Source organism: Muscardinus avellanarius (genome assembly GCF_963383645.1).
Source record: "Muscardinus avellanarius genome assembly, chromosome: 3".
Taxonomy (NCBI): domain Eukaryota; kingdom Metazoa; phylum Chordata; class Mammalia; order Rodentia; family Gliridae; genus Muscardinus; species Muscardinus avellanarius.
This window is the reverse complement of record NC_137788.1, coordinates 690,584-714,596: the sequence shown is the minus strand read 5'-3', so window position 1 is coordinate 714,596 and position 24,013 is coordinate 690,584. Positions and strand designations below refer to the sequence as shown.

The 24,013-nt window shown below is 47.4% G+C and overlaps 1 protein-coding gene across 3 annotated transcripts in view; it reads left to right on the top strand.

Annotated features, from left to right (window-relative positions):
- Positions 1-4,372: 4,372 nt before the first annotated feature.
- CDK11B (cyclin dependent kinase 11B) overlaps positions 4,373-24,013 on the top strand; it is a gene marked incomplete at both ends in the record, with an annotated part of 33,330 nt that continues 13,689 nt past the window's right edge. For all 3 annotated transcript variants that reach the window (XM_080690582.1, XM_080690580.1, XM_080690581.1), the window contains 4 exons: positions 4,373-4,483; positions 5,276-5,391; positions 9,777-9,904; positions 12,750-12,888. In XM_080690582.1, coding sequence (XP_080546708.1) covers positions 4,373-4,483; positions 5,276-5,391; positions 9,777-9,904; positions 12,750-12,888 — 494 coding nt within the window. The remainder of the gene's footprint in view (positions 4,484-5,275; positions 5,392-9,776; positions 9,905-12,749; positions 12,889-24,013) is intronic.

The following is a 24,013-nucleotide window of genomic DNA, read 5'->3' as shown; positions in this document are numbered from 1 at the left end:
CAAGGGCATTCTACCTCTGAGCCCAAGCCTATTTTATTCTTTTATTTGGAAACAGGGTATAAATTGCTGAGGCTGGCCTCAAACCTTCGATCCTCCTGTCTTTGCCTCCTAAATAGGAGGGATTACAAGTGTATGCCACTATGCCCAACTGTTGTGATCTTTTTTTTTTTTTTTTTTTTTTTGGCAGTACTGAGGATGGAACCCAGGAGCATTCTACCTCTGAGCTACTTCCCCAGCCCTATTTTTCATTCTTTATTTGGAAACAGGGTCTCACTGAGTTGCAAAGGGCCTCACTAAGTAGCTGAGGCTGTCCTTGAACCCTGATCCTCCTGTCTCAGCCTCCTCCGGAATGCTGGGATTACAAACCTGGGCCACCCGCTCAGTTTAGCTGCTATGACCTTTTTAACACCGTTCCCTCTAGACATTCCTTTTTAGTCTAAAATATGCTGTTGCTCAACAAAATATATGTACTTAATTAACTGGATGTATAGTGGTCTAAGGTTAGGGAGCCTTTGTTTATCAAACCTTTAAAAAACTTTAGGTCTGAGGGGAAGTAGACTTTAGAATTAGAGGTGAGGGCCTCTTAGAATGTGTGCTCAGTCGGGTATGATTGCATATGCTTTTAATCCCAGTACTCGAAGGCTGAGACAGGCAGATTGCCATTTGTAGACAGCCTCAGCTACTTAGTGAGGCCCTCTGCAACTTAGACCCTGTTTCAAAATAAAGAATAAAGAATAGGGCTGGAGCCAGGCGTGGTGGCACAGGCTTGTAATCCCAGCATTTGGGAGGCTGAGACAGGAGGATCTGGGTTCGTGGATGGCCTCTCATTGAGACCCAATTTCAAAATAAAGAATAAAATATAGGGCTAGGGCCGGGCGTGGTGGCGCATGCTTGTAATCTTAGCATTCGGGAGCCTGAAACTGGAGGATCGCGGCTCATGGACAGCCTCACCTACTTAGTGAGGCCCTTTGCAACTCAGTGAGACCCAGTTTCAAAATTTTAAAAAAGTAGGACAGGAGGTGTAGCTCAGAGGTCGAATGCTCCTGGGTTCCGTCCCCATACCCACAAGAAAAAAAAAAAAAAAAATAGGGCTAGGGGTGTAGCTCAGAGGTGAATGCCCCTGGGTTCCACCCTCAGTACCACAAAATAAAGAAATAATAGGGCTGGAGTAAGCTTGGAGGTCAAATGCACCTGGGTTCCATCCCCATTTCTGGGGGGGAAAAAAAAAAATTAGCAAGAAAAAAATGTGTGCCCAGCTGGGTAGAGTGGTACATGACTGTAAACCCAGAACTTGGGAGGCTGAGATAGGAGGATTGAGGGTTCATGGCCAGCCCCAGTTACTTTCTTTTTTGCAGGTCTGGGGATGGAACCCAGGGGCATTCTACCTCTGAGCTACACCCCCTGCCCTAATTTTATTCTTTATTTTGAAACCGGGTCTCACTGAGTTGCAAAGGGCCTAAGTAGCTGAGGCTGTCCGCAATCCGCGATCCTCCGGTCTCAGCCTCCGAATGCTGGATTACAAGCGTGTGCCACCACGGCCGGCAAAGCCTCAGAAACTTAATGAAGCCCTCTGCAACTTATTGAGACCCTGTTTCAAAATAACGAATAAAAAAATAGGGCTGTGGGTGTAGCTCAGAGGTAAAATGCCCCTGGGTTCCATCCCCAGTACAGTCAAAACAAAGAGAAAGAACTGTGTGCCTTAAATTGGGCGTGGTGGTGCACGTTTGTAATCCCAGTATTTAGGAAACAGATAGACAGGTTACAGGTGTGAAGCCAGCCTTGGGAACTTAGACCCTATTTTTAAGTAAAATAGGTCTGGGGTGTAGTCCAGAAGTAGACGACTCTTGAGTTTCATCACTAGTACTGAAAGAAAGAGAAAAAGAAAGAAAGGTAGAAAGAGCGAAAGCAAGAAAAAGAAATGTGTGCCCTTAATGGAGAGCAGACCTGCTCGGGTCAGACAAGGACCATCGGTAAGTTTTTTAGATTTAAAGCTACAGTCTCAGCCGGGCGTGGTGGGCACGCTTGTAATCCCCGCACTTGGGAGGCTGAGACAGGATCACAGAGGTTCGAAGCCAGCCTCAGCTACTTAGTGAGGCTCTCAGCAACTTAGTGAGACCCTGTTTCCAAATAAAATATAAAATAGGTCTGGAGTATAGCCTGGAGGTAGAAGGCCCCTGGGTTCCACCTCCAGTACCACAAAAAAAAAAAAAAAAAAGAAAGAAAGAAAGAAAGAAAGAAAGAAAAAAGCTGCAGTCTCCCGGTCCTTCCCTGTTTGCTTCCTTTCTATCTAGTATCTCCTGGCTTACCTAAGTCACACACACACACACACACACACACACACACACACACATGCACCCATTGGTAGATCCCTGCAATCCCAGCTCCTTGGGAGGCTGAGGCAGGAGGACCTCAAGTTTGAGGTCCACCTGGGCAACTTTACTTCTACTCTGTCTAGGGGTAAAAAGTAAAAAGGCTGAGGGTGACTGGGATCGTTGGCGCAAGCCTTTAATCCTAGTACCTGGGAAGCTGAGACGGGAGGACCGAAGGTGCAACACTAGACTCAGTACTGTAGTGAGACTGTCAGTAACTTAGTGAGACTGTTTCAAAACCAACACTAAGGCTGATCTGGGTGGTGGTGCACACTTGCAATCCCAGCACTTGGGAGGCTGAGACAGGAGGATCGCAGGTTTGCAGCCAGCAACTTGCTGAGATCCTATTTCAAAATCAAAGAATTAAAAAGACCTGGGCAGGGGGGTACGGCTTAGAGTTAGAAATGCCCTGGGTTGCATCCCAAGTACCACAAAAATAAATAAATAAAAAAACAAAGTGGGGTGTAGTTCGGAGGTAGTCTCGACTCCAGTACTACAGGAAAAACTAAGGGAGGGAGGGAGTGTAGATGAGTGGTGGCGCTCCCTCGGGGTCGGTCGCCAACCCCCCGGGTCTGGGGTGCCGCTCGGCGGTCAGGAGCTTGCCTCAGGAGTGTGGGGCTCTGGCCCATTGTCCAGCACCGGAAAAGAAAAACGACAGCGAACGCCAAGCGTGTGCGGCTTTACTTGTGGCTCCGCTCGGCTGGGCTCCGGGACGAAGCCGCCCAGGCGCCTGTGCGCGCCTCGTGGTCCGCGGCCTCCGCGCCGCCCTCGGCGCCAGGCCCGCCGGTCTGGTCTGCGCGCTCCAGGCCGCGCTCGGGTCTCACAATGGCGCGCGGGCACCGGGGATGGAACCCGGGGACACTCTGCCTCCGGGCCGCCCCCCGCCCTCCGTGGCTTCCTTGAGACCGTCTCCACGTCGCTGAGGCTGGCCACCCACCGACCATCCTTCCCGCTCGGCCTCCCAGTCCCGGAGGGCACTTCGACCCCGGCAGCGGCGCGCAGGAAGCGCCGGGGTTCGAACCCGCGGCCGCAACTACTGCCCGGCCTCTCGGCCCGAGGCGCCGGAGTCAGGGCTCGCTCCGCCCGTGCGGCTCCCGGCCGGCGCCCAACCCCGGCTCGCTGGCCGCGACGTCATCAGCACGCGCCGGGCCGGACGCGGCGCGCGCCGGCGCAGTTTCTCCCCGGGTTTGGAGGAAGGCCCGCCCTCCCAACGTCACATTCGCGCGCCGAGGCAGGAAGTGACGACGCTCCGGGCGCGCGCCGGCGCAGTTTCTCCCCGGGTTTGGAGGAAGGCCCGCCCTCCCAACGTCACATTCGCGCGCCGAGGCAGGAAGTGACGACGCTCCGGGCGCGCGCCGGCCGCTGTTTCTTCCCAGGTTCCGAGACCGGCGGCGGCGGCGGCGGCGGCGGCGGCGCGGGGGTGAGTGGAGCCGGGCTGGCCGGTGCCGTCCAGGGCTCGGGTGCCAGCGGGCCGCGGCTCCGAGGAGGGCGCGGGCGCGGTGACGAGCGACACCCCACTCCTCGGCCCGGTGTCGTCCCGCGGAGGAGGTGACGGGCCCGGGCCTCCTCGGCGCCCTAAAAGCCGCGCGGAGCCTCAGGTGCGCCTGAGCCCCAGGAAGTGGCAGCCCGCGCGGGCTCCGCCGGCATCTCCGGCCCGGGCCTCCGCGCGCCCCGACACCAAGCAGCCTGATGAGGGCCAGGCAGTAAGCCAAGGCGTTTTACTTGGACGATCCCCATTAACTTTCCGTCGATACCTTTAGGTAGGTGTTATTCTTATTCTAGTGAAAAGCCAGCTGCGGTGAAGTAAGTTGAGGAAGGACTTAGAGTCAAGACGAAAGGATGAGAGTCCCGCACTCCTTTTCAGAGTCCTTCTCTCTGTCTAGGACTTGTTTCGAGACACTCTCCAGTGACTAGGCCTAAGTGTTCAGAAACTACAGTGCATCGAACCATAACCTGCTGTGTCCCAAGGTCGCTATTTTTCTTTTTGCAGTGTTTTAATTCAAATGGGTGATGAAAAGGACTCTTGGAAAGTGAAAACTTTAGATGAAATTCTCCAGGAAAAGAAACGAAGGAAGGAACAAGAGGAGAAAGCAGAGATAAAACGCTTAAAAAATGTAAGCTATGTTTTTTAAGTAAGTGGTTTTCTTAAAGGAGATTTAATTTCTTTGCCCTCATTTTTCCATTAGAACAACGCTTCTTCGGTGAAGTTCTTTTGTACTTCCAAATGTCACAGGTGAGCCCAAAATCTATTCTAAAAAATTAACAAAAAGCATTCACGTACTGAGTTTATTTTGAAGGCAGATCGATAACACACTAAAGCTGTGTCTAGATAAAAATGTCTACATGGAGAATAAAATGTTCTGAACCTAGAATAATTAGTGCAGCCAGACTAACTTTTTTCATTCATTATTTGCATATTTATGCCATTCCCAAGTACTTTTAATATAGTGGGAACTTGCCTTGAAATTAATGTTTTTCATTTTTCTCGGTTTGCAATATTAACACTCAGAAAAGCTTCTTAGTAATTGGATATGAGGCATTGGTTTAAGTATCTGTTGGTAACATCAGGAACAAATTACTTTGAAATATTCATAAGTACTATTGAGGTATCGAGACGTATTGATGTACAAAATACAACTTAAGCGTCAGTTTTGGCTCATAAGCAACTAACATACTTGGCATAGTCTGGTATCCCTTACGCACACTGGTCTTAAGTTTCCCATCTCTGGTTTTGTCTCACAGAGTGTTTTAAATAATAGCATTTGAATACATTTCTTCTGTGTTTTGTAACATTTGTTCATTCAGACTGTATCTCAAAGTTTCTTTTGAAATATTGGCCAAGTTTGGTTATCATAAAAATACCTTTATCTATAAGGAAAATGACTAGGTTTTCCTTTGCTCCTTAGTCTGATGACCGGGATTCCAAACGGGATTCCCTTGAGGAGGGGGAGCTGAGAGATCACCGCATGGAGATCACAATCAGGAACTCGCCCTATAGAAGAGAGGACTCCATGGAAGACAGGTGAGAGAATGCTCAGGGCCATGAAGAGCAAGAGTGAGAAAACAGACAGGGGCCGGCACAGTGGTGCATGCCTGTCATCTCAAAAGCTCCGAGCCAGTCTGGGCAACTTAGCAGGACCTGTCTCAAATTTAAAAATACAAAGGGCTAGGGATGTAGTTCAGTGATAGAGTGCTCAGGGTTTGATCCTTAGAACAGCCAATGAAGAGCACTCTCCGCCGTTGAGGCCATGGCTGTCCTTTGTCAGTGTTACTTTGCGACTTGAGGTTGACCTCATAGTTGAGCTTGGCTCTCTCTGGTCTCAGCTACCGCTTCATTCCCTTATGAAAGGACAGCGTGTATTCTTTTCTTTGTAATTATTTTCTGTCTAGCCAGGACCATTCAGATAATACACTTAAATGTTTTCCCACCCAGGCATGGTGGTGCACACTTGTAATACAAGTACTTGAGAGGCTGAGGCAGGAGGGTTGTAAGTTCAAGGACAACCTCAGCAAGTAGTGAGGCTCTTAGCAACTTAGCAGGACCCTGTTTCCAAATAAAAAATAAAATAGGGCTCAGGGTATAGCCTGAAAGTAGAAGGCCTCCGGACTTCACCCCCAGTATCGCACACAATAAATAAATGTAGTCGGGCATGATGGCGCACGCTTGAAATTCCAGCATTTGGGAAGCAGAGACAGGAGGATCGCGGTTTGCAGACCACCTCAGCTACTTAGGCTCTCTGTAATTTAGTGAGACCCTGTTTCAAAAAAATAAAGAATAAGCCAGGCGTTGTGGCTCACGCTTGTAATCCCAGCACTTAGGAAGCTGAGACAGGAGGATCACATAGGTTTGAAGCCAGCCTCAGCTACTTAGTGAGGCTCTCAGCAATTTAATGAGACCCTGTTTTCAAATAAAATATAAAATAGGTCTGGGAGGGTAGCCGGGAGGTAGAAGGCCCCTGGGTTCCATCCCCAGTACCACACACACAAAAATAAAGAAAGAAAGAAAAATAAAGAAAAAAAAAATTGGCCTAGGGTTGTAGCTCATAGGTAGAATGTCCCTGGGTTCCATCCCCAGTACCACCCACACAGAAGAAAGAAAGAAAGAAAGAAAGAAAGAAAGAAAGAAAGAAAGAAAGACAGACAGACAGACAGACAGACAGACAGACAGACAGGGGTTTTAGCTCGGAGGTAGAATGTCTCTGGGTTCCATCCCTAGTACCACACACAGAAAAATAAATGTTTCCCCTATTTTGAAAATCTGAAATTTTGTGTGTGTGTGGGTCTGGGGATGGAACCCAGGGGCATTCAACCTCCAAGCTACACCCCCTGCCCTGTTTTTTTTTATTCTTTATTTTGAAACAGGGTCTCACTGAGTTGTGGAGGGCCTCAATAAATAGTTGAGGCTATCTGTGAATTGCGGTCCTCCAGTCTCAGCCTCCCAAATGGCGAAATTACAAGCTTGAGCCACCCATGGTATCTCACTGTTTTTCTTTATCTTATTAGGTTATTAGAACAAATAGAAATGAAGCTGGGCATGGTGGCACAAGCTTGTAATCCCCGTACTTAGAAGGCTGAGACAGGAGGATTGTGTAGGTTTGAAGCCAGCCTCAGCTACTTAGTGAGGCTCTCAGCAACTTAATGAGACCCTGTTTCCAAATAAAATATAAAATAGGCCTGGGAGTGTAGCCTGGAGATAGAAGGCCCCTGGGTTCCACCCCCAGTGACACTGACACACACACACACCAGATGTCAGTGAACATCACATTATTTTATGGGGTTATTTTGTGTGTGTGTGTTACTGGGGTTTGGGGTTCCTGGAAACCGTTCCACCTCCGGGCTATACTCACAGCCCTATTTTTATACTTTTTAAATTTGGGAACGGGGTCTCTTAAACCAGCGCGGCTGGCTTTGAACCTGCGTGATCCTCCTGTCTCCACCTCCCAAGTTGGGGGGATTACAAGTGTGTGCCACCATCCCCGACCTTTTTGTGATTTTTCAAATTTTGTTTTTGTGGTACTAGGGATTGAACCCAGGGGCGTTTAACCTCCGAGCCATACCCCCAGCACTATTTTTTATTCTTTTATTTTGAAACAGGGTCTCATTAAGCAACTGAGGCTGGCTGTGAATTTAGGATCCTTGTGTCTCAGCCTCTTAAGTATTGAGATTACAAGCATATGCCACCACATTCTGCTGAAGGTCACCTTTTTTTTTTTTTTTTTTTTGGTGGTACTGGGGGTGGAACCCAGAGGCTTTCTACCTCCAGGCTATACTCCCAGACCTATTTTATATTTTATTTGGAAACAGGGTCTCACTAGGTTGCTGAGGCTGGCTTTGAACCCGTGTGATCCTCCTGTCTCAGCCTCCCGAGCGCGGGGATTACAAGCGTGCGCCACCACGCCCGGCTCTTCTTGTTCTTGATTTTTGTTTTTGTGGGTACTAGGGATTTAATCCAGTGTATTTTACCTTGCAATTATACATTCAACCCTATTTTAATTATTTTTTATTTTGTATTATTTATTATTTTATTTTTTGCAATACTGGGGATTGAACCCAGGGATATCTACCTCCAAGTAACACTATAGCCCTTTTTTTTTTTTTTTTTTTTTTTTTTTTTTTGGCAGGTCTGGGGATGGAACCCAGGGGCATTCGACCTCCAGGCTATACCCCCTGCCCTATTTTTTTTCTTTATTTTTGAAACAGGGTCTTACTAAGTTGCAGAGGGCCTCACTAAGTAGATGAGACTGTCTATGAACCGTGATCCTCCGGTCTCAGCCTCCCAAATGCTGGAATTTCAAGTGTGCGCCACCACACTTGGCTTTTTTTTTTTTTTAATGGTCTGAGTTGCAAAAGGCCTCACTAAGTAGCTGAGGCTATCTGCAAACCCCTATCCTCCAGTGTCGGCCTACTAAATGCTGTCATTCTCCTCTCTCAGCCGCCTGAATACTGGGTTTATAGGTGTGTGCAAACACTCCTGGCAGTGAGAGGCATTTTTGTTTCACATACCATATTCATTTTCCACATTTTTCTTTATTTTTTTGGTACTGGAGATTGAACCTAGGGGCTTTTCTACCTCCGGGCTATACTTCCAGACCTATATTATACTTTATTTGGGAACAGGGTCTCACTAAGTTGCTGAGAGCCTCACTAAGTAGCCGAGGCTGGCTTCAAGCCTGTGTGATCGTCTTAGCCTCCCAAGCGCTGGGATTACAAGCATGCGCCACCATGCCCGGCTTTTCCACGTGTTTTTGTTTTTTACAGTACCAGGGATGGAGCCCAGGGGCATTCTACCTTTGAGCTACACCCCAACCCTATTTTCTTAGTCTTTTTTTGTTTGTTTGTTTTTTGGTGGTACTGGGGTTCCTGGAAACCCTTCTACCTTCAAGCTACACTCCCAGACCTATTTTATACTTTTTAACTTGGAAACAGAGTCTCTTAAGCCAGCACGGTTGGCTTCGAACCTCCATGATCCTCCTGTCTCCACTTCCAAAGCGCAGGGATTACAAGTGTGCACCACCACGCCCGGCGGAAACAGGGTCTCTTAAACCAGGGAGGCTGGCTTCAAACCTGTGCAATCCTCCTGTCTCCACCTCCAAAGCACAGGGATTACAAGTGTGCACCACCATGCCTGGCTCAGTCTTTAAATATTTTTTGAAACAGGGTCGCACTGAGTTGCAGAGGGTCTCACTAAGTAGATGAGGTTGCATTTTCCACGTTTTGTTTTAGTCTTAAAATAATTTTAATTACTCTGGGCATGGTTGCACACGCTTATAATCCCAGGATTCGGGAGGCCGAGACAGGAGGATTGTGGTTTGCACACAGCCTCAGCTACTTAGTGAGGCCCTCTGCAACATAGTGAGACCTTGTTTCAAATTAAAGAATAAAAACGATGGCAGGGAGTGTAGCTCGGAGGTTAACCCCCCCCCCCCATGTTCCATCCCCAAACCCTCAAAAATAATAATAATAATAATAATAATTTTAATTTCAAAGTTTTTTTTGTTTTATTTTGTCTTTAGCAGTACTGGGGATTGAACCCAGGGGCATTCTGTCTCTGGGATAAACCCCTGGCCCTATTTTTTTTATTCTTTATTTTGGAACAGGGTTTCAATAAGTAGCCAATAAGCTGGCCACAAACTTGCAATCCTCCAGTCTCAGCCTCCTAAGTACTGGAATTACAAGCTTGGATTGTCATGCTGGGCTTCATTCCCTAATTATGGAAAAAAGGAGGGGGTAGGATGTCGCTCAGAGGTAAAATACCCCTGGTTCAATCTCTGGTACCATAAAACACATGATGTTTGAGGTCAGGTTTATTCTGTTCTGAATAATGATTTTTTTTCTGGGTTCGAGAAACTTTTTAATACCCTGGTTCTCTGTGTACTTTCCAGCATTACATACTGTCTTGTATTTTAGGGGAGAGGAAGATGATTCTCTAGCTATCAAACCACCCCAGCAGATGTCTCGGAAAGAAAAGGCCCATCACAGGAAAGACGAAAAGAGAAAAGAGAAGCGAAGGCATCGCAGCCATTCAGCTGAAGGAGGTACAGAAATAGCTTTTCTTCGATATCTTGTTCTGTTGTATTTGATGTTTTGTTTCGTTTGCTTTTGCTTTTACTGGAGATTGAACCCAAGGATATTCTACCTCTGAGCTACACCACCAGCCCACTTTATTTTATTTATTTTATTTATTTATTTATTTATTTTGGTCATACTAGGGTTCCTGGAAATCCTTCTACCTCCGGGCTACACTCCCAGACTTATTTTATATTTTTATTTGGAAACAGGGTCCTTTTTTTTTTTTTTTTTTTTTTTTTGCGGATTTGGGGCTGGAACCCAGGGGCATTCGACCTCCGAGCTACACCCCCTCCCCTATTTGTATTCTTTATTTTGAAACTGGGTCTCACTGAGTTGCATAAGGCCTTACTAAGTAGTTGAGGCTGTCCGCGAACCGCGATCCTCCTGTCTCAGCCTCCCAAATGCTGGGATTACAAGCGTGCGCCACCACGCCCGGCTGGAAACAGGGTCTCTTAAACCAGAGAGGCTGGCTTCAAACCTGCGCAATCCTCCTGTCTCTGCCTCCCAAGCGTGGGGATTACAAATGTGGCACCACGTCCGGCTCAATTAATTTTATTTTATTTTATTTTATTATTATTATTATTTTTTTTTTTTTTTTTTTTTTTTTTTGGTGGTACTGGGGTTCCTGGAAGCCCTTCTACCTCGGGGCTACACTCCCAGACCTATTTTTACATTTTCATTTTGGAAACAGGGTCTCCTAAGCCAGCGCGCGGCTGGCTTCGAACCTGCGCGATCCTCCTGTCTCCGCCTCCCAAGCGCGGGGATTACAAGTGTGCGCCACCACGCCCGGCCAATTTTTATTTTTATTTTTATATTTATGTTTTTTGAAACAGGGTCTAAGCCGGGCGTAAAATATAAAAATAGGTCTGGGAGTGTAGCCCGGAGTTAGAAGGCCTTCCAGAAACCCCAGTACCACCACCAAAAAAAAAAAAAGAAAGAAACAAGGTCTGAGTCGCAAAGGACCTCACTAAAGAGCTGAGGCTGGCCACAACTACGATCCTCTGGTCTCAGCCTCCCAAGTGCTGGGCTTCCAAGCGGCGCCACCATGCCTGGCTAGAGTCTCACTACTTGCTGAGGCTGACCTTGAACCTGCAGTCCTCCTGTTTCAGCCTCCCAAGTATTGCGATTACAGGCATGTGCCACTGTGAAACTGTTTCGCTAAGTTGCAGAGACCCTCTCAATTCCTGAGGCTGTCCATAAACCTTGATCCTCCTGTTTTACCCCCAGTACTGGGATTATAAATGTGCGTCAGCATACACATCTTGGGATTTTTAATACAATATAAAATTATTGGCTTTCTCTTTACTTTGTTCCTGTTACTGGGGATTGCACCCAGGATCGAATAATTGTTAAATCCAACATCCATAATTTATTAAAATTCTACCTCTGAATCTGGGTGTGGTGGTACATGCCTGTAATCCTAGTCTTTCGGAGGCTGAGACAGGAGGATCACAATTTTGAGCCCAGCCTCAGCAGTTTAGCAAGACCTTCAACAACTTAGAACCCATTTTAAAATAAAAAATAAAGCCAGTGATGATGGCACACCCTTGTAATTCAGTACTTGGGAGACTGAGACAGGAGGATCACAGGTTAATAGCCAGCCTTGGCAGTTTAGCGAGGCTGTCACCAACCTAGTGAGAGCCTGTCTCCAAACAGTGAGATCTGGCTGTGGGTGTTGCTTGGAGGTAGAATGCTTTTGAATTCAATCTCAGTACCCACCCTCCCCTAAGAAAAAGATCTACCTTTGAACTACACTCCTTTATGCAACGTAATCTTGCAGCCAAGTGGAGCAGACCACACTTGTAATCCCAGTACTTGGGAGGCTGAGACAGGAGGCTCGCGGGCTTGTGGCCGCCTCAGCTACTTAGTGAGGTTCTCCACAGTTTAGTAAGACTGCTTCAAAATAAAGAACAAAAATATGGCTGGAAGTATATCTCAGAGGTAGAATGCCTCTGGGCTCAATTCCTAGTACAAAAGGACAAGGGAAAAGAAAGGAAAAGGAAGGGTGGGGATGGGAAGGAGGAATATATGTATGTAATTTTGTAAATATTTATTCTTGTTGAGTTCCTGAGGCTGGCCTTAAACTGAAGATCCTCCTGTCTCAGCCTCCCAAGTCCTGGGATGCTAGGCATACTCTACAACACCCAGAGTTGGTTTTTTTTTTTTTGTTTGTTTGTTTGTTTGTTTGTTGTGGTACTGGGGTTCCTGCAAGCCCTTCTACCTCCGGGCTACACTCCCAGACCTATTTTTATACTTTTTTATTTGGAAACAGGGCTGGCTTCGAACCTGCGCACTCCTCCTGTCTCCCGCCTCCCAAGTGCGGGGATTCCATAGCAGAAGTTAAACTTTTTTGTATTACTGGGAATAGAACCCATAGGCTTTCTACCTCTGAGCTAAACCCTGGCCCTGTTTTATTTATTCATGTATTGCAGTGGTGGGGATGAAACCCAGGAGCATTCTATCTTCTAACTACACCCAGCCCTATTTTTTAGTCTTTATTTTGAAACATGGTCTCACTGAGTTGTAAAGGGCCTCACTAAGTAGCTGAGTCTGTCCGTGAACTGCGATCCTCCTGTCTCAACTTCCCAAATGCTGGGATTACAAGTGTGTGCCACCACGCCCGGCTCCTATTCTATTTTTTATTTTGAAATGGCGTCTTAATAGGCTCCACAGGGCCTCACTAAATTGCTGACACTGTCCGGGAACCTGCGATTTTCCCATCTCAGCCTCCCAAGTACTCAGATTACAGGCATGTGCCACCATGCCCGCTGAAATTAAACTTCTTACATAACACCTGTCATTTCTCGTTAGGGAAGCATGCTAGAGTGAAAGAAAAAGAAAGAGAGCATGAACGTCGGAAACGCCACCGAGAAGAGCAGGATAAGGCTCGCCGGGAATGGGAAAGGCAGAAGAGGAGGGAGATGGCAAGAGAGCACTCCAGGAGAGAGCGGTGAGGCCTCGTCCGTAAAGGGCCGCTTCTGGGCTGGGTCCTCCCGAGGCTGAAAGTAGCGCTTGGTGTGATGCAGCAGTGGTATGTGTACACAGGAACGTGGCACATAGATACTGAGTGGTGTTTCCCATGAGAATTTTCCTGAAGGCGATGAGTTTTACTTGCAGACAGGTGAGCTCGCGTTGACAGAGAAAATAATAACTACAGCCCCAGGACTTTCGGGCTCCCATTGAAGTTTGGCACGGAGGTAATCAAGAGCCAGAGGGGCGCCAGGCGTGGTGGCGCACGCTTGTAATCCCCGCGCTTGGGAGGCGGAGACAGGATCGCGCTGGTTCAAATCCAGCCTCGCTGGCTTAAGAGACCCTGTTTGCAAATAAAGATATATAAAAAAAATAGGTCTGGGAGTGTAACCGGAGGTAGAAGGGTTTCCAGGAACCCCAGTGCCACAAAAGAGCCAGCGGGTCTTGACTCTACAGGAGATCTGGTTCAGTGTGACTAGTCAGAGGAAGGGGTGTTGTAGGGCTGGCAGAGGTCCTGGGAAGGGACTCGGGCCGGAGGATGTGAAGGTTAGGCTAGACCGTAGCAGGAGGGATGGAAAGGGTGGGGCAGCGCGGGAGCATTCTTTTGTGGATGACGAGTCTGTAGCATCAGGATGGGAGGTGGTTTCATTCTGAGTAAAATGGGAGGTCCTACATGTTTTCAGTGGCGGGTTGGTTGTGTTCAACTGTGGCAAAGACTTAACCCACCCTTGCTGGGTGTCATGGCACATGCCTGTATTCCCAATGATTGGGAGACCGAGACAGGAGGAGCGTAGATTCCAGGCCAGCTTTAGCTTTTTTTTTTTTTTTTTTTTTTTAATGGCAATGAGGACTGGGCCCAAGTGCATTCTACCTCTGAGCTATAGCCCTACCCCTATTTTTTATTCTTTATTTTGAAACAAGGTCCCACTAAGTTGCGTAGGTCTAAGTAGCTGGGGCTGGCCGTGAACCTGTGATCCTCCTAGCTTAGCCTTCTAAGTACTGGGATTTCAAGTGTATGCCACCACACCTGGCTAAGACCCTCTGTCTAAATAAAAAATAAAGCCGGGCACAGTGGTGCATACCTATAATCCCAGTACTTAGGAGGCTGAGTGAGACAGGGGAATCTCAGGTTCTAAGAGAGCCTTAGCAAGTAGTGAGACAACCATCAACCTAGCAAGACCCTGTTTCAAAACAAAAATAAATTGGGCTGAGGATGCAGCTGGGAAGTAGAATGCCCCTGGGTTCAATCCCCAATATCAAAAAAAGTCAGCTGGACATGGTGGCACGTGTGGCTGTGATCCCAGTGCTTGGGAGGCTGATACAGGAAGATTGCAGGTTCGGCTCTGTCATGAGACAGCAATCTAGCAAGAGCCTTTTTCAGAAAAAATACTTAAAAGTGCTGGCAGGTGTGATGACGCATGCCTATAATCCCAGTACTCGGGAGGCTGAGACGGGATCTCAGGTTTAGGATAGCCTTGTAAGGTAGTGAGACTCTGTTTAAAAATAAAAATAAGCCAGGCGTGGTGGTGCACGCTTGTAAACCCCGTGCTTGGAGGCAGAGACAGGAGGATTGCGCTGGCTGAAGAGACCTTTTTTTTTTTTTTTTTCTCGGTCTGGGGATGGAACCCAGAGGCATTTGACCTCCGAGCCACACTCCTGGCCCTATTTTTTATTCTTTATTTTGAAACAGGGTCTCATTGAGTTGCAGAGGGCCTCACTAAGTAGCTGAGGCTGTCTGCGAACCGTGATCATCCAGTCTCGGCCTCTCAAATGCTGGGATTACAAGCGTGCACCACCACGCCTGGCCTTAAGAGACCCTGTTTCCAAAATAAAAATACAAAATAGATCTGGGAGTGTAGCCCGGAGAAGGGTTTCCAGGAATCCCAGTATCACCACCAAAAAAATAAAAATAAAATAGAGCTGGGAGTGTAGCTCTGAGGTAGAATGCACTTGGGTTCAATCCTAAGTACCACAGTAGAAAAGAAAAGGAAGGGGCTGGGAATGTAGCTCAGATAGAATGCCCCTGAGCATGGTGATGCCTGCCTATAATCCCAGTACTTGAGAGGCTGGGTGTGGTGGTCCATGCTTGTAATCCCAGGATTTGGGCAGCTGAGGGTCGGGGTTCAAGGACAGCCTCAGCTACTTAAGGAAGCCCTTAGCAACTCAGTGAGACCTAGTTTCAAAATAAAGAATAAAGCCGGGCGTGGTGGCGCATGCTTGTAATCCCCGCGCTTGGGAGGCAGAGACAGGAGGATCGCGCAGGTTCGAAATCAGCCGTGCGCTGGCTTAGGAGACCCTGTTTCCAAAATGAAAATGTAAAATAGGTCTGGGAGTGTAGCCCCGAGGTAGAAGGGCTTCCAGGAACCCCAGTACCACCAAAAAAAAAAAAAAAAAAGAATAAAAAGCCTGGCGTGGTGGCGCACACTTGTAATCCCAGCATTCAGGAGGCTGAGACCTGGAGGATCCCGGTTCACAGACAGCCTCAGCTACTTAGTGAGGCCCTCTGCAACTCAGTGAGACCCGGTTTCAAAATAAAGAATAAAAAATAGGGCAGGGGGTGTAGCTCGGAGGTTAAATGCCCCTGGGTTCCATCCCCAGACCCGAAAAAAAAAAAAACCGCCAGGCATGGTGGCGCACACTTGTAATCTCCGTGCTTGGCAGGCAGAGACAGGAGGATCGCACAGGTTCGAAGCCAGCCTTGCTGGCTTAAGAGACCCCTGTTTCCAAATTAAAAAAAAAAAAAAAACAAGAACGTGTGTGTGTGTGTGTGTGTGTGTGTGTGTGTGTGTGTGTCTGGGAGTGCAGCCCAGAAGTAGAAGGGTTTCCAGGAACCCCAGTAGCACCAAAAAATAAATAAATAAAAAATCAGGCTGGGGGGTGTGGCTCAAGTAGAATGCCCTGGGTTCCATCCCCAGTACTGCAAAAAAAAAAAAGGATTGCAAATCCAAAGACAGCCTCAATTTTTTAAGGCTTGCAGGAACTTAGTGAGACCCTATTTCTAAATATAAAGTATGTCTGGGGCATAATTTGGAGATAGAATGTAGAATGCCCCTTGGGATCAACCCACAACATAGCAAATAAAATAAATCTAGGCTTTGGCTCTGAAGTCTGTTTATTTACAAAAGTAAGTAAATCAAAAGGGATATTCAAGCATGATGGTGCAAACTTATTATCCCTGTACTAGAGAGACTAAGGTGGATCGCAGGTTCACAGCCAGCCTCAGCTACTTAATGAGGCTCTCTGCAACTTAGACCCTGTTTTAGAAATAAAAGAAGGGGTGGGAGACAGGGTTAACTGGGTGTGGTGACACAGGCTTGTAAAACCAGCTCTTGGGAGGCTGAGACAGGAGAAATAAAAGCTCACGGCCAGCCTCAACTACTTAGACTGTTTCAAAGGAAAAAATAAAGATAGGTCTGGGGTATAGCTTGGAGATAGAATGCCCTTGGGTTCCATCCTCAGTACTACCAAAAAAGGGGCTTTGTTTGCTGGGCTTGGTGGTGCACAGCAGTATCCTTGTGCTTTGGAGGCTGAGATAGGAAAATTGCAGATTGTTTGTTTGCAGTACTGGGGATGGAACCCACGGGCATTCTACCTCTGAACTACACCCCCAGCCCTTTTTTTTTTTTTTGAAACAGGGTCTCACTGAGGTGTAAAGGGCCTCACTAAGCTGAAGCTGTGTGCGAACCACCATCCTCCTGTCTGAGCCTCCCAAGTACTGGGATTACAAGCATGTGACACCATGCCTGGCTTGTTTATTATTGAAGATTAAACCTATGCTACCTTTGAGCCACACTCCAGCCCCATTTAAAATTTTTTTGGTTTTTGTAGGACTAGAGTTTGAACCCAAGGGCATTATTATCTCCGAGTTCCACCCCCAGCCCTATTTTTTTTTTACGTTGAAACAGGGTTTTGGCTAGGTTGATGAGGCCTCACTACTTACTGAGGTTGTCCTCAAACCTGCAATCCTCCTGTCTCATTGGGATGACTGGCGTGAGCCACCATATCCAGCAGATTACAGGTTTGAGACCAGTCTTAACTACTTAGACTCTCAACAACTTAGCAAGATCCTGTTTTATAGTAAAAAGGTACGGAGGTGGAACTCAGTGGTAGAGTGCCCTTAAATTCATTCCTCAGTATTGAAAAAATACGGGGGCGCCGGGTGTGGTGGCACAGGCTTGGAATCCCCGCGCTTGGGAGGCGGAGACAGGAGGATCGCGCAGGTTCGAAGCCAGCCGCGCTGTCTTAGGAGAACTTGTTTCCAAATAAAAGATATAAAATAGGTCTGGGAGTGTAGCCCGGAGGTAGAAGGGTTTCTAGGAACCCCAGTACCACTAAAAAAAAATAGAGGGAGCCGGTTGTGTGGTGGCACACGCTTGTAATCCCTGCGCTTGGGATCCTGCACGTTCAAAGTCAGCTGCGCTGGCTTAAGAAACCCTGTTTCTAAATAAAAATAAAAAAGTATAAAATAGGTCTGGGAGTGTAGCCTGGAGGTAGACAGGTTTTCAGGAACCCCAGTACCACCAAAAAAAAAAAAAGAGTCATCACAGTGAAGTCAGCCATATGAACCCTCACGCAGAGCCAGTGTTTAAGGGATTCTGATGTGGGTGGTTTGCAGTTTCTTCATTCAGCAGGTATGTCCTGAGCACCTGCTGAGTTAGTACTAAGCTTTGTTCTGATGTGATATAGCCAAGGAAATAGATTGCTTTGAGTCTCTGGATTATATCCGAAATAGACTACAGTTCTTTCAAATAAGAGAGGACAGGATAATAGGAAAACGGGCATGGCTTTAGAATAGTCTTGGAGCTGAGACACCAAACTGGACATGACGTTTCAGGTGCCTGTTGGTCAGCTCCGACTCCCAGGAGAAGGCGTTGGTATAGCTGGGGTCTGTCCCCGTCGCACAGGTCACGTCAGGTGCTGGCCCACTTCTGTGCTCAGCATCGTTTTCAGGGGAAGTTAGAGCCAGCCTGGTGCGTGGGGGGGGTCTGAAGCAAGGATAGAGAGGTGCTGACTGTCGCAGCGGCAGTGCTGAATGCACACCGTGGAAAAGAAGCGTGGGGGAGTGCTGGCTCCTCTTGATGTGAGCAAGGTAGGAGACATTTGGCCCGTAGCCGCAGAGGCCACTGGGGTGTGCAGGTTCACAGTCGGTGTGGGGGGGAGTGGACGTGGATAGCAGGGATTTGAGCTTCTGTAGGTTTACCCGAAGGTGAAGCTGGACAAAGAACATGCGTTGGGCAGGCGTCTGGTGGGTCCACGCAAGATCTGCCAGGCCTTCAAATAGCAGCTGTAAAGTAGACAAAAACTGATAAAAACAACCATATTTGTGCTTTGGGAACTGACCAGAGGAGCATCTGAGAAACATCTGTTCTTGAAGAACTAACTGCTGGGCAGCAAGAGTGGGGATAAGCCTTCCAGCTGTTTACTGCCTCCAGCCATCTCGGCAGCACGAAGGTTCTGCAGGGCTGCGCAGAATGCCCCAAGAGGGCCTGTGGCGCATCTGCCTGCTTTGCAGCTCGCCTGCTCTGTGTGCGGCACTACGCAGCCCCTTGCCCGCCTGTAACATCGGCGGGCATGGCACTCTGAGCAGGTCTGCTGGCAGGAGGAGGTTGCGGGGACCTGTGCATGTGCTGGCCAGGCCTGAGGATGCACCAGAAGCCCAGCAGAAACGAGAATCCCCACAGATCAGCACAGTCTGGACATAGAATGTGCTCCCTGTCCACACAGACCCATTGGCGAGGAAGCCTGTGGGCAGGAGATGTCAAGCTGGTGATCCCCGGCACTGGTTCATCGCTCAGCTTTGCAAGCTCAGTGCTGATCCCATGCAAGCAAGCCGAAGATAAAGACGGAATCCCTAGACTTGGACCAGACAGGTACCACAGAACTGTCAAGTGAGGGGAGATGAGAACCCAGAGGTGGGGTGCATTATTTTCATTATTTATAATATCTATTTTTCAGCTGGGCGTGGTGGCGCAGGCTTCTAATCCCAGCATTTGGGAGGCTGAGACTGGAGGATCGAGGTTTGCGGACAGCCTCAGCTACTTAGGCACTCCGCAACTTAGTGAGACCCTGTTTCAAAATGAATAAAAAATGGGGCAGGGGGTGTAGCTCGGGGGTCAAATACCCCTGGGTTCCATTCCCAGACCCGCAGGAAATAATAATAATAATAATAATAATAATAATAATAATATGTATTTTTCAACAAAAGAACTCTTTTTTTTTGCAGTACTATTCAATCCTTAGTACTGCCAAAAAAAAAAAAAATACTAGATTTGGAAAGCTTTGGAACTAGGAACTTGATGGTGGAGCAGTAGAAATTACCCACTCTGTAGAACAGAGAGACAAAGGAAAGTAACAGGCTCTCGATGTGGGCAGCATGCCAGTACCACCCTAGAGTGACAGGATCCAGGAGAGAGGAAAGACAGGTATCTCTAAACAGTGACAGAAGATTTATAATTTACGTTAGAAAAAAGCATGTGCCCATACATCCAGGTAGCTTAGTGAGCCTCGAGTAGGGCAGCCAGGGTCCCTCCCAGTGTGAGCCCGGAGGTCCTGACCAGCACTCGGCGGACAGCTCAGGACGGCCAGCAGCTGCTTCACCAGGGGTGGCCAAGCAGGACACTGGCTGTCGTCTCTGCCAGGAATTATGTGCGTGGAAGTTTCTACAAAAGTGACAGGGAAATACAGACTCGTACAATTTGTTGTTAGCAGACCTGTCTTCCAAAAGACCTGAAGGGGATGTTCGGGATGAATGGAAGTGACTCGGGTGCGGTGGAGCAGGAGCCTGCAGCAGGGAAGGTCAGGCAGGAAGGGTAAATGTACATTAAGGAGAGAGTGGAAATCCTCCTCGGCCCCCTTACAGGGTGCAAGAGCTCGGAAACAGTAGTGAGTGGTGCTGTGTTACCTAGACTGCACAGGAGACTGGAAGGAATGGGGACATGCCACAACAAGGTGTATTTCTCTGGGATTAGTAGCCTTAATCTAAAGGGATGCATGTTGCAAATCCTAGCGCAACCATAAGAAAATAACATTCCCTGAGGACAGTGGCACATCCTTAATCCCAGTTCTCAGGAGGCTCAGGCAGAGGCATTGCAAATTTGAGGCCAACCTGGGCAATTTTACCAGAATTTATAGCAAAATAAAATTTTAAAGCTGGATGTGGTGGCGCACGCTTGTAATTCCAATTGTAGTTCCCGGACAGTCTCAGGTACTTAAGCCCTCTGCAACTCAGTAAGACCCTGTTTGAAAATAAAGAATAAAAAATAGGGCTGGGGGTATAGCTTGAAGGGAGAATGCCCCTGAGTTCTATCCCCAATACTCCAAAAAAAAAAAAAAAGAATAAAAATTAGGGCTGGGAGCCGGGTGTGGTGGCGCACACTTGTAACCCCAGCATTTGGGAGGCTGAGACCTGAGGATCGCGATTCACGAACAGCCTCATCTACTTAGTGAGGCCCTCTGCAACTTAGTAAGACCCGGTTTCAAAACAAAGAATAAAAAATAGGGCTGGGGGTGTAGCCCGGAGGTCAAATGCCCCTGCGTTCCATCCTCAGACCCGGAAAAAAAAAAAAATAGGGCTGGGGGTGTAGTTCAGGTAGAATGTCCCTGTGTTCCATTCCCCAGTGCTGCCAAAAAAAATTGAAAGCTAGATGTGGTGGTACACACTTGTAATCCCAGTACCTGAGAGGCTGAGACGGTAGAATCTCAGGTTCACAGCCAACTTCAGCAATGTGTGAGGCCCTCAATAACTTAGGAAAACCCTGTTTCAAAATAAAGAATAAAATAGGTCTATAAGTCTAGGGGCTTAGCTTGGAGATAGAATGCCCCTGGTTCCATTCCTTGTACCACACACACAAAAATGATACTGTTTTATTTAGTAATACCAGGGAGTGAACCTATGGGGTGCTCTACCACTGAACTACATCCCTAACCTTTTTTGTTTTCTTTTTTTAATGTGGTGTTGGGGAATGAAGCCAGGTGCATTCTACCTCTTACCACACCCTCAGCCCTCTTTATTTGTGTGTGTGATTTCCTGGGCATTCTACCTATGGCCTACACCTTCAGGCTGTTTTTATCGTTGTTGTTTTTGAAACAGGGTCTCCAGCCTGGCATGGTGGCACATGCTTGTAATCCCAGCATTTGGGAGGCTGAGAGAGGAGGATCACAGTTCGTGGACAGCCTCAGCTACTTAGGCCATTTTTAACTCAGTGAGACCCTGTTTCAAAATAAAAAATAATAAATAGGGCTGGGGGTGTAGCTCAGAGGTAGAATGCCCCTGTGCCTCGCTAGGTTAATGAACCTCCACTGCTTGCTAAGGCTATCCTCAAACCCGCCATCCTCCTCTCTCAGCCTCCTAAGTACAGGGATTATAAGCACCACTATGCCCGGCTTTATTCTTTTTTTCTTTTTATCTTTTTTTTTTTTTTTTTTTTTTTTTTTTTTTTTTTTTGGTGGTACTGGGGATGAAACCCTTCTACCTCCAGGCAACACTCCCAGACCTCTTTTATATTTTATTTGGAAACAGGGTCTCTTAAGCCAGCAAGGCTGGCTTCAAACCTGCATGATCCTCCTATCTCTGCCTCCCAAGCATGGGGATTACCCAACTTTATTTTTTATTTGAAACAGGATCTCACTGAGTTGTGGATGACCTCACTAAGTGCCTGATGCTAGCTGTGAACCCGCAATCCTGTCTCATTTAGTCTCCCAAATTCTGGGATTACACGTGTGTACCACCACACCTGGCTATCCCCAGCCCTCTTTTTTCTTTTGAGACAGGGTCTTGCTTAACTGTCAAGCTGGGCATGGTGTTGCGCTCTTGTGATCCCAGCATTTGGGAGGCTGAGACTGGAGGATCGCAATTCGTGGTCAGCCTCAGCTACTTAGGCTCTCCACAACTTAGTGAGACCCTGTTTCAAAATAAAGAATAAAAAATAGGGCAGGGGATGTAGCTCAGAGGTCAAATACCTCTGGCTTCCATCCTCAGACCCGCAAAAAGAAAAAGTAAAGAAAAAAGACAGACGTCAAACTCATAATTCTCCTTCCTCAGCCTTCCAAATCACTGAGGTTTCTGTTGTTTTGTTTTTTTCTTTCTCAGCATTGGGGATGGAACCTGGGGCATTCTACTTCTGAGCTACACCCCCAGCCCTCGTTTTATTCTTTGTTTTGAAACAGGGTCTCACTGAGCTGCAAAGGACCTCACCAAGTAGCTGAGGCTGCCCACAAACCCAGATTCTCCTGTCTTAGCCTCCCAAATGCTGGGGTTACAGGTGTGCACCACCACACCACACACTGACACTGAAAATAAGATTTTCAAAAGAGGCTAGGGATGTAGTTCAGTTTTAGAACACCTAACTAAAATACACAAGCCCCAGTGTTCCACCTCTAGTACCACAAAGAAAAGAAGGTTAAAAATAACAGGAATTTGTCGGGCGTGGTGGCGCACGCTTGTAATCCCTGTGCTTGGGAGGCAGACACAGGAGGATTACACAGGTTCGAAGCTAGCCTTGTTGGCTTAAGAAACCCTGTTTCCAAATAAAAATACAAAAATAGGTCTGAGAGTGTAGCCCGGAGGTAGAAGGGCTTCCAGTAACCCCAGTACCACCAAAAAAAGTAAAAAATAACAGGAATTAAAATTGTATACTAAATGTATGTGTTTTAAAAATAGAAACCAAGCTGGGCTTGGTGGCATACGCTTGTAATCCCAGCATTTGGGAGGCTGAGACAGGAGGACCGTGGTTCACGGCCAGCCTCCACCACTTAGTGAGGCCCTGTGCAACTTAGACCCTTTTTCAAAATAAAAAACAGGGCAGGGGGTATAGCTCAGAGGTCAAATGCCCTGGCTTTCATCCCAAGACCTGCAAAAAAAAAAAAAAAAAAATAGAAACCAAGCCTTACATGGTGGTGTACGCTTGTAATCTGAGTATTTGGGAAGCTGAGGAGGATTGCGGTTTGTGGCCAACCTCAGCTACTTAGGCCCTTTGCCACTCAGACCCTGTTTCAAAATAAAGAGTAAAAAAAAAAAATAGGGCTGGGGGTGTAGCTCGGAGGTAGAATGCCCCAGGGTTCCATCGTCAGTATCGCCAAAAAAAACCCCAAAGAATTAAAACATAGGGCTGGGGTGTAGCTCGGAGGTAGAATGCCCCTAGATGCCAGGCATGGTGGCGCACGCTTGTAATCCCCGTGCTTGGGAGGCGGAGACAGGAGGATCGCACTGGCTTAAGAGACCCTGTTTCCAAATAAAAGATATATAAATAGGTCTGGGAGTGTAGCCCAGAAGTAGAAGGCCCCTGGGTTCCATCCCCAGTACCACCAAAAAAAAAAAATACTTAAAAAAATAGAGCTGGAAGTTTATTTTGGAGGTACAATGCTCCAGGGTTTCATCACAAGTATAGCACACACACACAAAAAAAATAGCAACCAGGTATGGTGGCGCATGCATGTAATTCCAGTACTTGAGAGGCTGAGATGAGGATCACATCGTGAAACTTATCTGAGCAGGTGGTACACACCTGTAGTTCCAGCTCTTTTGGAGTCTGAGACAGAAGGATCATGAGGACATTCTGTGTACTTTGGGAGACAGTGTTTCAAGATAAGATGTGATGGGCATATAGCTCAGTGCTTGCTTAGCATGTGTGAGGTCCTGGGTTTCATCCCCAGTGTAGCAAAAATAAACAAATATATAAATGTGAAACTCTAGAATCCCAGCTTTTTTCAGTCATGACTCCTCACATATGTCCACTGTGAAGCGTTTTGTTTGTTTTGCTGTACTGGGGATGGAACCCAGGGGCATTCTACCTCCAAGCTACACCCCCAGCCTTGGTTTTTATTCTTTTTTTTTTTTTTTTTTTGGTGGTACTGGGGTTCCTGGAAGCCTTTCTACCTCCGGGCTACACTCCTAGGCCTATTTTTACATTTTCATTTGGAAACAGGGTCTCCTAAGCCAGCACACGTGGCTGGCTTCGAACCTGCGCGATCCTCTTGTCTCTGCCTCCCAAGCGCGGGGATTACAAGCGTGCGCCACCACGCCCGGCTTTATTCTTTATTTTGAATCGGGGTCTCACTGAGTTGCAGAGGGCCTCACTAAGTAGCTGAGGCTGGCCGCGAACTGCGAT